Raw genomic sequence first — 11,834 nt, forward strand, 5'->3', positions numbered from 1 at the left:
CTGGCACATGCACCACCCCCCATATCCTCTGGCCTGACCATATCTGGCAATGCCATCCCTATTCCCTACCTGAAGGTGACACCTTTGCATGCTTTGCAATCAACGAAAGGAAAAGGAAGATCCTTCTTGACAGGGAGCAAAACTTCAGTGAAAGGATTGTGTAATAAAACAAAAGGGCTGAAGACCGTCCTTCTACATTAGATGTTGACATTTCCAAGAGGTCCAGAAGAGCCATTCTAAATCATTCTGTACTCCTCATCCTCTGATTCATCATCCACCTTCAGTACAGGGTGATAATATATCACCGTGCCTATGCCAACCAGCCAGGCCACCAGAGTTCCTCCAAAAAAGATGCAGAAGGCAATCAGAGCCATGAATATGAAATCTTCTGTGTCTAAGTGCACAAAGCATATGTAATGGAGTTTTGATGCTGCCTCAAGGACTTGCAGATCCTTGAATTGTTCTGGGTTTTTGCAAGTAATTTTCTCAGATTCTGCAAGGGAAAAACACAAAATGAGAGAAGTCAGTCAACATTTTAAACAGCTGCTGATACATCTGTAATTGGATTCCTACTTAATAGGCCAAAGGCAAGCATCAATTAGGTGAAGAATACTGGGGAGAGCAAGGAAGGGAGGATTGTTTAACAAGCACTTGTCTGGTTCATCTTTCATTGTGCCAGAGTAGAGCCCACATCCACCCAAATATTCTGTGGGTATGGGTAGACCCTCCCATATGCATACATGACCTAGATTAAAAGTATAGTGGCCCTGTTCTGATGCACACTGGAGAAGGGTGGTTGGGCTAACCATGGTGCATGGTGGTTAACACTAACCACTGTGAGTGCTACTGCCACACGTGCAGGTAACCATGTTCTGCAATGTGGTTAGACTAACCATTCTCTAACCACCCTATCTCCCGCAGGAACCTGCAGTCCTCCAGATGGGTGACCATGCATCCCAGCAGCCTTTGTGCTGTCAGCCATTTTGGTGCTGTCACCCATTTTGATGCAGACAAACTGGAGAGGGTTCAGAGGAGGGCAATGAAGATGATCAGGGGAGTGGAAACAAAGCCCTATGAAGAGAGACTGAAAGAACTGGGCATGTGTAGCCTTGAGAAGACTGAGGGGAGACTGGATAGCACTCTTCAAGTACTTGAAAGGTTGTCACAGAGAGGAAGGCCAGCATCTCTTCTCGATCATCCCAGAGTGCAGGTCATGGAATAATGGGCTCAAGTTACAGGAAGCGAGATTCCAGCTGAACATCAGGAAAAACTTCCTGACTGTTAGAGCAATATGACAATGGAACCAGTTACTTAGGGAGGTGGTGGGCTCTCCCACACTGGAGGCTTTCAAGACGAGGCTGGACAGCCATCTGTCAGGGATGCTCTGACTTGGATTCCTGCACTGAGCAAGGGGTTGGACTCGATGGTCTTATAGGCCCCTCCCAATCCTACTATTCTATGATTCTATGATTTAGGAGCTTGGCTACTCATTCTTTGGCCACTCTTGTGAAACTCTATGGCAGCTGTCAGTTAACCATAGCTGCTGTTCAGACATCACTCTGAGCCATGGTAGAGCCCACTAACCATCTTGCAGCAAGTGGTTAGTAAATGTGGTTAGTCTGTGGTTAATAAACCACCCTGGTTGGGACAGACACCTGTTCAGATGTCATGCTAAGCCAACTTGGCTAGTTCAAAACTCCTAACTATCATGGCTTAGCGTGATGTCTGAGCAGGGCCAATATCTTCTTTAGCAATGTGTTCAGGTTTGTGTTGGAACAAATGGAGTTCTTTACCTGCAATGGTTGTTCTAAGGAAGCTGTTCCAGAATGATATATTTTAATAGTTAGAAACCATCTTCTGATCTCCAATCAAAATTTATGAATGGATAATTTTATTTATTTATTTTAAAATGTTATTTCCTGCCTTATAATTTAATAAAAAGGTCCTACACTGGTGCCTAAAACTCAGTAAACTAGGAATCAGTTGAGCAGCCTGGGGAAGAATATTCTAGAGTCATTGACCTAATGTTATCCATATCAGTTTCCACCATGAAGAAATTAGAAGTCCCTCTGATGCTCTGACTACTTAGAATCTAATCCTGCAGAGATAATGTTGTTGAAAAAAACACTCTGGAACTGGCCAAGTAAAAAAGTTTAACTCTGAGGAAACTGTTCTGACAACCAAGTATAGATTAAGGCCAATTATTAGTTCTGAATTCCCTCTGCTGGGAATTCTTTCTTTTTTTTTATAATGAAGAGACAACAGAGAACATGTAATATTTAGGAGTAGTAACAAATTAGACATGGGCAAATTGGACATGTCATTGTAGCAAGGTGACATTCCAATTTATAAGAGAGTGATAGCAACTCTAGATGGCTTCAGAACCCCATTATTCTTTTTCTTTCCTTTTTTCCAGATCAGACCCATATTGGCAGCAATACAAAGAGCAGGTTTCCCAAGTATGAGCCGTTTCCAAACTGGGAATTAAAGCCTCTCCTGAAATACCCTTATTTACCCCTCTTTATTAATTAATTTATTTTTGTTTGTTCTTAAACGCCTCATAGACAAAGTCTCCCCTTCCTTCTCAGTAACTTGAGCTCCAAATCTTTGAGGGGCTCCCCTATTATATACTCAAGCTAACTCTTAGTTTCTTTTCACTGGGGGCTTTTCTAGGCACTTAAAAATCCCAGGGCCCAGGCCCATAGGACACAAATCTGTGTAAAAATAAAAATATACATATACATATGCTAATTTATATCTATATATGCAAATCTAGAAATTACTAATATGTATTTAAATTTCACAGGAAGTAAAGCCAGGCAATTAATTTCTCATCCAAATCATCTCAAATAAAATAAATTCTTCAATTAATTGCACCCTGATCCAGATCATTCCAAACCAATGGAAAATGCTTTTTTTCCCCTAAGCTTAATTGCCCTGCAAGGGAAGACTGTGGTGTGAGGTGGTGTTGTAGCATTTGGAAATGGGAGAATTAACCCCTCCCTCCCCAGCTGCAATCTTCTTTGAAAATTGCCCCTTCAGGGCAATTAAACTGAGAAAAAACGCTTCCATTGGCAGTAAAAGACATTCAGTGGTTTGGAGAATAGATCCAGGGCCCTGAGCTATAGAAACAGGGGCCAGGCCTCACAATGACCAGGCCTCTCAACAAGGGGATTTGATAGACATTGAACATGATCAGACTTTTTATATGGTAATGGCTTGTGCACATACATAGGAGTGAAATATCAGTGAAACCACCCCAGGATGGCAAACCTGTTTGTTGCTTCATGGATAAGACTGTGACCCACATCTGTAGTTACTGGAGAAGACAGGAAGTCCCCATCGCTATACTGTGTTTAGGAGGGGATTTGTTTATGTGTACAGCACCAATTACAGATATGTTAGTAGAGCGGCTCATTCCTTTGTGGCCATAACTGTGGGCCATATTATACATAACAGGGCAGTAAAGCTAGGTTTGCAATCAACTGTACACTTGGCGAGGAGTTGTAAGCCAATCTTCCCTTCCTAACAAGTGTACCTATACAATACTATATGGGTTTGCTATCAGATTACTGTAAGTAGGACTATCACTGTGGATTTGCCTTGAATAAATACTGGATCGCAGTTTGGGATCGGACAAATGAATATTAATAGCCTGGGAAATTCAAATGATGAATGTCTCTCATATTGCTTAGCGACCACTCTGGGATGTTCTAATTAGAGGGAGAGCCATTTTGGAATAGGTGATTCATTCCCCCTCTCCAGCTGGAGGGAGACGGAGAGCTACCTGTATGTCTAAAGGAACAAAGGAAAACTATTATCTGTGTCAACCTGAGACTGAAAGGAGAGTGCTGTTTCTGGAAAAGACCTTTTGGAGCTGCCTATCTGGGGCATCTGATGTAGAGGAATATAAATTACTGTCTGTAGGACAGCTACGCTGTATTTCATAAATGCCTTATGTCTAAAGTGATCCCTCTTTCCAAAGGAACCAAACCTGGGTAAGCATGGCACCTGGAACTTTTCATTGCTCAGGGAAGTACAGAGCATGTAACAAAACATATATTTGTCTAATTCACACATTTTTAGGTGCATGCTTTAAAAAGATCTTGGTTATAAGCCTAAAAACATAATGGGTTGTATCCAATGGTAGTCTAACTGAACTCCCATTCATTTCAATGGGTCTACTCTAAGTAGGATTAATATTGGATACAACCCAATGTATGATGGTCCTATTATATCTAATATATATTATATAGCATATAATAAGGGAGGAAAGTTCCAAAACTAACTAATAACTATTGGAGGTTGCTTCTCTTGTTTTTGTTGAAGAAATAGAACGTCTCCCATTAGCCATGTCTCTACATACTGGTGAAGCTTTTTGTATAGATGTGATTTTTAAAATTTTGTTTTACTTGCTTGCTATATTTATATATTTCTCTGCTAAAACAGTCAAGTTTAAAATAATGGATTATAATTTACTATGAGCCTAACTCTGTAACAGAGGCAACAACTGCCTGCCAGGTTCTGGATCTTGCCACTGAGGAATTGGGGGGGGGGGCTATAAAATATTCATGCAAGTTGTCTATGTTCAGAGACATTAAAGTGACGGAAGGGAGTAAGTAATCCAGTGCCTGCAGACAGAAGAAGCCACTCCACAGAACTCTGAAGAATGCAAGAAATATTTATCACATGGAAAGACCTCACTTGGGTACTGAACATTAGCCTTCTTCATCCAGTTGCAAAATTCCAATAAGTTGCAGTCACAGTTCCAGGGGTTATCCATTAGTCCCAAAGAATGAAGACTGTGCAGATCTCTGAATATTTCAGCGCTGATGTAAGTCAAGCCGCAGTCACTCAGATCCATGTATCTCAGAAGGGGGTTACTGTGAAAGGCTTGCACCTTAATCTCCATCATGGTTGGGTTGCCTGAGAGATTCAGCAGCAGCAGGTTGTTCAGCTGTGAGAAAGTGTGGGGAGTTATGTAGGAGATCTGGTTGAAACTGAGGTCCAAGTATGTCAGTTTGACCATACCAGGAAAGGTGAAATCCAGGCCCATATTTAACAGATTGTGGCTGCAATCCAGATAGACTAGGTCATTCAGAAAGCTCATTTCTAAGGGCGGTAAACCGGTGATGTTATTCTCAGCCAGAATCAACTCCTTGGTAGTCAGGGGGATTGAGGCTGGAACATTGTCTAACTTCTTTCCTTTGCAGTCCACTTTCCACTTTTCACAGGTACACTCTGTTGGACAACTAAGGCCCTTTCCAGCCCATTTTATTCCGATTAGAAGAGCTACACACAAAGCAGTGGAACAAGGACAAGAGGGCAGAGCAAGATAACCCATCCTGTATACCTCTCTTCTTTAACTGGAGAAGAAGAAGGCTGGTCAGTTTCTAAACTTCAGATGTAAAAGAGAAGCAGTTCTTGCTGGAACAGCTCCATGGCATCTCAGTTGCTACCTGTTTCCTTTATGACATCACCAGCTTGGCCCACAAATCTGGTGTGATGATGCATCAGTTGTGGTGTCTGCCTAAGTCATGTGTTCTGTGTTCTAACAAATAATGATCTCTTTTTGTCTGTTTATCACACATACATGCCAATATTTCATAGACAAGCTCATTCTCCTATAATAGATCACACCTAATACTCACACAAATGATCCTCACCCATGTGTACATTACAAGAGAGGCTGCGCACTATGTGGTGCCTCAGCTTTAATGTGGATGCATTTCCATGCATGTGCACTATAGCCAAGACACACCTGTCTCTCGCTCAGAGATATGACTGCTAGACATCCAGATGAGAGGGTTGAAGCGTGAAATGTGTCAACTTTAGTGTATATATATGCACCCTGAAAACATTTGTAAAATACATGCCAAGATCTCACAATAATGGCAAAAGTAGCATAGAGACAGAAAAAAGGGGTTACCCCTGATCAATAAAGACCACTGGAGTATATGATTTCTAATTCAGGGGGAAGAGCCTCAGCATAAGGGCTGGTTTACATGTTCAGGAGCAAGAGAACTTTACCTATCCATGGCAAAAGAATAAAAGGAATATATCAGGGATGTGGTAAAGGCTTATTTTAGGGCTACAGTGTTAACTGATTAATTGAGTCAATTAATGGACTAAGATGTTTGACGTCCTTGATTAACAATACATTGCACTTAATCGAAGACTACCCCCAAGCCCACCTTTTGATGTTTTGGTAAGTTTCCCCATCAGGAAATGGAGATTGCCGGGATCTTTGGGATGTTCTACCATTTATCGATGGAAGGAGTGCTTAGAGGAGCAAGTTGCTGCAGCTGCTGTCAGAGTTTGCTCTCCCAAAATGAGTGTTGGTGTATCTGCACTTATTTTTAAACGCTTCTGACTTGGTGACATCACCTGAAAATCAGTAATAGTATTGGCTGTGAGTTTTAGTCTCTGATGGTTTGGTTGTCTTGAAGTGTGTGTGTGTGTGTGTGTGTGTGTGATGAATCAAACTCCTGCTCCCTTTTCTGGAAATATCTTTTAACAAAGAGCATAGCCAGGCAGTCTGACTTGGCATCCTGCTATGGGCTTTTCTGCATGAGGTTTTTAACCTGACACTTTACCAAGGCTTCTGCTTCTGGATTCTTTGTGGGATTAAGATAGGCTCCTTTACGCATTTTTTCCCCAGGGATTTTCTTTCTCTGCCTCTCTATATGTTTCATTATACAACCACTAGGTGGTGTTGTGATACAGTGGAATTGTGCAAATACACCCGGTATCATGCCACCATTCAAAGAAATACCAGTCTTTAAATCCCAGAATAATGTGTGCAAAGAATGGGAGAGGCCCTGGAGGACAATGTTGTGTAGCGCACCCACAAACTACCAAGAGTGAGGAATCACAAGCACATAATAAATAACTCATGTAGAAAGGTTCCAAGTAGACACTGTAGAATAGGGGTGGGCAGAAAGATCTCCAGAAGTTTGGGAGTTCAGCTCCTAGAAGTCCCTGCCAACATGGCCAATGGTCAATAATGCTGGGAGTTGAAGTCCAAAACATCTGCAAATCTACTTTCTGCCCACCTTTGCTGTAGGAATCACCTGGAAGATGCATCATCAGGTCCTCACAGGTTATTGATCAGTCATTTTGAATTTTCCCTCTCTGGGAGCTATGCAGCCCCCATAGAAATGCCTGTATTGTGAAATCTTTTTGTTGTCTTTCCGGTGGCAAAGAGTTAAGGCAAAACTCTTGCACACTCTGGAGTCCCAGGGGGACACCCTCCTCCCCATAAGATGCTTTGGTGAGTTACTCTTCGGATCTTGATAAGTTTTAGTGAGCTAGTTTGATATTTCATTTTATTTGAAAAGCAATGGACTCTTTCTGAAATTCTCTCTGCTTGATTCTTTAATAAATATATTGAATTGCAAACTGGAGATGATTTGATTCTCTGGCCTAGCCTTGAGTTGACTATATTCATATGCTGAACTGCTTGGCAAACACGTGACCCTTGTTAAGGATTTTAACGGAAACTCTGGGAAAGTTTCTTGTAAGAACATTATCTGAAACTGTTGCAGATACGTAATGAACTCTTTGTCCACTATCTGTCCATGCCATCTGGAAAAATTCCAAGCCAGTATTTTTAAATCTAGGAATGTTTTTACAACCCATGTGCCGCTTAGTCAAGAGTTTAAAGAGTAGGGGGGGATCCAGGGGTAGAGCAGATGTCCAAAGGAGGAGTTGCCCCTGGGTGGGAGCGTGTCAATGGTGAAGTAAGAACACCCCTCTCATCTCTCATGAGAGTGAACAGAGTCTTGCAGGAAGAGTAGACCCCTAATGGATAATTCCTGTGCCTTGGGTGGCAAAAGTTTAAACCATGCTAACAAAGCAGCTTCATGGGGGGGGGGGATAGGTTTTCCAAGGCAGCCAATCAATCACTCAAATGCGACTCGAAAGGAGGTAGAGCATTCCACTCACCCTGTGACCTATCCTCTCTATTCTGATAGTAATTCAGTAATTCCTGAAGAGAGACCCAATTAAACAGTAGCCCCTCTTGTTCAGGTGTACTCAAACTCTGGAAATGCTTCACCAGGTCTGCTTCTTCCTCTGAGAAGTAAACCTTAATTTCACCTGCACCTGTAGGTAAGGGGCAACACCTAGGGTGCAAGCAATGCAACACAGCCTGCGCCAAGGGCTTGTTAGCTGATTTAGGAATTAAAGTTCTCACAATTTTATATAAGGCTACTTGCTGCCTATTTGAGCTCCTAGAGTTACCTACCCCAATTTGGGTGCATTGTTTGTGATAATCTCCAGAAGATAATGTATTTTGTTCTCCCTCAGAGGTTACTTGGGGGTGGGGGGGCTTCCCCCAGGAGCCTAACCAGGACAGGTTTAGCAATATTCCTGAAGTATCTGGTGACCAATATCCCCTTCCTCTCCAGCATTGGTCTGCTCTTTAGGATGTAATTAACAGCGTGCAAATGAGGCCAAAATTCTGGAGCAAAATTCTGGACAGGTATTCTACTTCTATTATATCCGGGAAAGTAAGGTCCTTAAGACCAGAATATCTCAGTGCCTGCAAAAAGTCTGAGTTGAGTTGAGTAAACCCTGGGCAGAGCCAAATTTGACAACACTAGATGGCTTCTCATTCAACTCAGACAGGACTGGTCTCTATCATACAGTGGGGGGTCCTTGACATGCAACTGATTGCTCCTGTTCCAAAACTAGACTGTTGGGGTCTGTCTGCATACTAGATTCCTGAGTGATTTTGGACTGTGGGAGTTCATTTGTGTTTTCTCCCTTTTGAGATGCTTGACCAGCCTCACCAGCTTGTCCTTCATTTCAGCATCCTGACTGTTACCTGATACTGTTAACAGTGATTTAAAATTTAACCCTTTTGCCTTCTTGCAGACATTTGCTCTATACACTGACAATTTGCCAGCCCCTGCTCCCAATCTTTTATTAAACGTACATTTATAGAATCATAGAATAGTAGGGTTGGAAGGTGGAAGATCCTGCACTCTGCGATGATCGAGAAGAGATCCTGGCCTTCCTCTCTGTGATAACCTTTCAAGTACTTGAAGAGCGCTATCCTATCGCCCCTCAGTCTTCTCTTCTCAAGGCTAAACATGCCCAGTTCTTTCAGTCTCTCTTCATAGGGCTTTGTTTCCAGTCCCCTGATCATCTTTGTTGCCCTCCTCTGAATCCTCTCCAGCTTGTCTGCATCCTTCTTAAAATGTGGTGCTCAGAACTGGACACAGTACTCCAGATGTGGCCTAACCAGTGCTGAGTAGAGGGGAACTAGTACTTCCCGGGATTTGGAAGCTACGCTGCTATTAATGCAGCCCAAAATAGCATTTGTCTTTTTTGCAGCACAATTCCAAGATCTTTCTCACTTGTAGTGTTGTTGAGCCATGTATCCCCCATCTTGTAACTGTGCATTTGGTTTCTTTTTCCTAGGTGCAGAACTTGGCATGTATCCTTATGAAATTTCATTCTGTTGTTTTCTGCCCAGTGCTCCAGTCTATCAAGATCACTTTGAATTTTGTTTTTGTCTTTCATTTGTGTCATCTGCAAATTTGATCAGCATTCTCTGCACCTCCTCCTCCAAGTCATTCATAAAAATGTTGAAGAGCACTGGGCCACAGACTGAGCCCTGTGGTACCCCACGCGTTACCTCTTCCCAGTTTGAGAAGGTCCCATTGATAAGCACTCTTTGAGTCCGATTCTGTAGCCAACTATGGATCCACTGGATTGTTGTTTCCTCTAGCCCACTTTGAGCTAGTTTGCTCATCAGGAGATCATGGGGCACTTTGTCGAAAGCTTTGCTGAAGTTGAGGTATATTATGTCTACAGCATTCCCACAGTCTACAAGGGAGGTTACTTGATCAAAAAATGAGATCAGATTCATCTGGCAGGATTTGTTCTTGACCAATCCATGTTGGCTTCGAGTAATCACTGCATTGTTTTCAAGGTGCTTACAGATGAATTGCTTTATCATCTGCTCCAGAATTTTCCCAGGGACTGATGTTAGACTGACTAGTCTGTAGTTCCCAGGTTCCTCCTTTTTACCCTTTTTGAAGATAGGGACAACATTAACCCTCCTCCAGTCATCTGGCACTTCACCCATCCTCCATGATTTCTCAAAGATAATAGACAGTGATTCTGAGAGTTCTTCTGCCAGTTCCTTTATTACTCTAGGGTGCCATTCATCTGGCCCTGGAGATTTGAACTCATTCAAAGTAATTAGGTGTTCCTTGACCATATGTCTATCGATCTCAAGCGGCAATCCTGCCCCTTCAGCCTGTACTTTGCCTTTACCAGGGGGCTCATAGACCTTCTTTTGTGAGAAGACTGAGCCAAAGTAGGAATTGAGCACTTCTGCCTTTTCTTTGTCATCTGTTATCATTTTGCCATCCTTATTTAATAGCTGAACCACAGTTTCTTTCCTCTGTCTTTTACTATGCACGTAGCTGAAGAAAGCCTTCTTGTTGCTTTTAGTGTTAAGGGCTCCTTGGAGTCCTCTCTCAGTCTAATCCAGTAGCCAAGTCCAGACACAGACAAAGGGATTCCTTTCAAAGCTTTCTTCTTCTTTTACAACTTAACAACTGTACAGGTAGCAACTAGATCTGAGCAGCAGAGTAGCTATGCCCTAAGTTAGAACAGTTGGTCCCCGTTTGAAAGGGAAGTACTGGCAGACCCCTGAACTTAAGGACTAGGGAGAGTCCCTCCCCTTTTCCCTTGGATCCTCTGGGTGCAGCCGTGGTTTGCGCGCCAACCGGGCACTACACCTCCTTTCTGCGCCCTCCATTTGGCGCCGCTCTCTGCGTCGGCGTCATGCGTCCACCAAGTCTGCTTCCCATGCTCTGTCACTCCCTGGACTGCTATCTAAGCTAGGAATGCTGGTGGGAGGAATCTCCGTCAGCTGTTGGCCCTGGGAAAGAGGAGCGCGCTCCTCTCCCAGGAGCGACTGCTCTTCCTCAGAATCAGAACTACTCTGGGATTCTATGGGCTCAGTGTCCACCCTGACATCATCCCCGCTCCCATGAGGCCCCCCATGCTCCTCCCCTGGGGCCCCGGGTTTGTGGGGGTACAGCTGGTGGAAGCGCCTCAGCAGCAACGGAGCATGCACATTTTCCGCGGGTTCCCAGGATCGCTCACCAGGCCCATACCCCTTCCAGTCCACCAGATATTGCAAGCGGCCACGAGAAAGGCGGGAGTCCAGAATCTCCGCGATCTCAAACTCCTCCTCCCCCTCCACCAGCACTGGCGGCGGGGGGGGGGGAGCCGACTGAGCGATGAGGGTCACCAGAAACCAGGGGGGACAGCAAGGACCGATGAAAAACAGGATGGATCTTCATGGATGGGGGGAGAGCCAGGCGAAAAGCAACAGGCCCCCCGCGGAGTGCTTCGCAGCTGCCCTTCATCCCTACCTCAGGGATCCCCGAACCCACGTAGGGGCCCCGTCTTCTCTGTGCCCCACAGCGCAACCCAGCCCACTCCACAGCATCAGGCCTCGGCTTCACACACTGTCCTCACAACCTGCGGCGACCACCGCGGCCCATCTCCCCTCACCCTCCTGGCTTGCGGGGGCCACCCTCCACCCACAGCAGCCAGGCCTCGACTCCCTTCTCTCCCCACATCCCCCAATAATTCAGCGTACAGCTCTGGACACCGCCCTTCCCTCCCGCTGTCCCTCATATCATGGAGATCTTCCCTCGCCCGCCCATAAGCAGTGACCCTTCGGCCGCTCTGCCTCCCACCATCTCCGATTTCTCCACACGCCATCCTTGCCTACCCCACGGCGGGCGGCTGGGCCTAGCTGGGCCTTGCAGGCAGCGGACACAGACACGCCAGCCCTGCCT

At 44.5% G+C, this 11,834-nt stretch overlaps 1 protein-coding gene across 1 annotated transcript; it reads right to left on the reverse strand.

The window, feature by feature from the left end:
* Positions 1 to 236: 236 nt before the first annotated feature.
* On the reverse strand, positions 237 to 11,612 carry LOC146347654 (leucine-rich repeat-containing protein 52-like). Its single transcript, XM_084851605.1, has 4 exons — positions 11,545 to 11,612; positions 7,948 to 8,126; positions 4,705 to 5,292; positions 237 to 493 (listed from the first exon to the last, which is right to left on the reverse strand). The coding sequence occupies exons 1-4, from the start codon at positions 11,610 to 11,612 to the stop codon at positions 237 to 239; spliced, it is 1,092 nt and encodes a 363-aa protein (XP_084707731.1).
* Between the last annotated feature and the right edge of the window lie 222 nt (positions 11,613 to 11,834).

Source organism: Heloderma suspectum, chromosome 4 (genome assembly GCF_057233095.1).
Source record: "Heloderma suspectum isolate Gila_16-S chromosome 4, 16-S_ref, whole genome shotgun sequence".
In the NCBI taxonomy this organism is placed as follows: Eukaryota; Metazoa; Chordata; class Lepidosauria; order Squamata; family Helodermatidae; genus Heloderma; species Heloderma suspectum.

Excerpts from the sequence above, each read along its gene's own strand:
- LOC146347654 (XM_084851605.1), bottom strand. The coding sequence starts at position 11,612 with ATGTGGGGAGAGAAGGGAGTCGAGGCCTGGCTGCTGTGGGTGGAGGGT. Across the intron at positions 5,293-7,947 it reads TAGAGAGGATAGGTCACAGG|CTCTTCTAATCGGAATAAAA; the intron begins GTGAGTGGAATG and ends CTTTGTGTGTAG. Across the intron at positions 494-4,704 it reads GGCTAATGTTCAGTACCCAA|AATCTGAGAAAATTACTTGC; the intron begins GTGAGGTCTTTC and ends TTTCCCTTGCAG.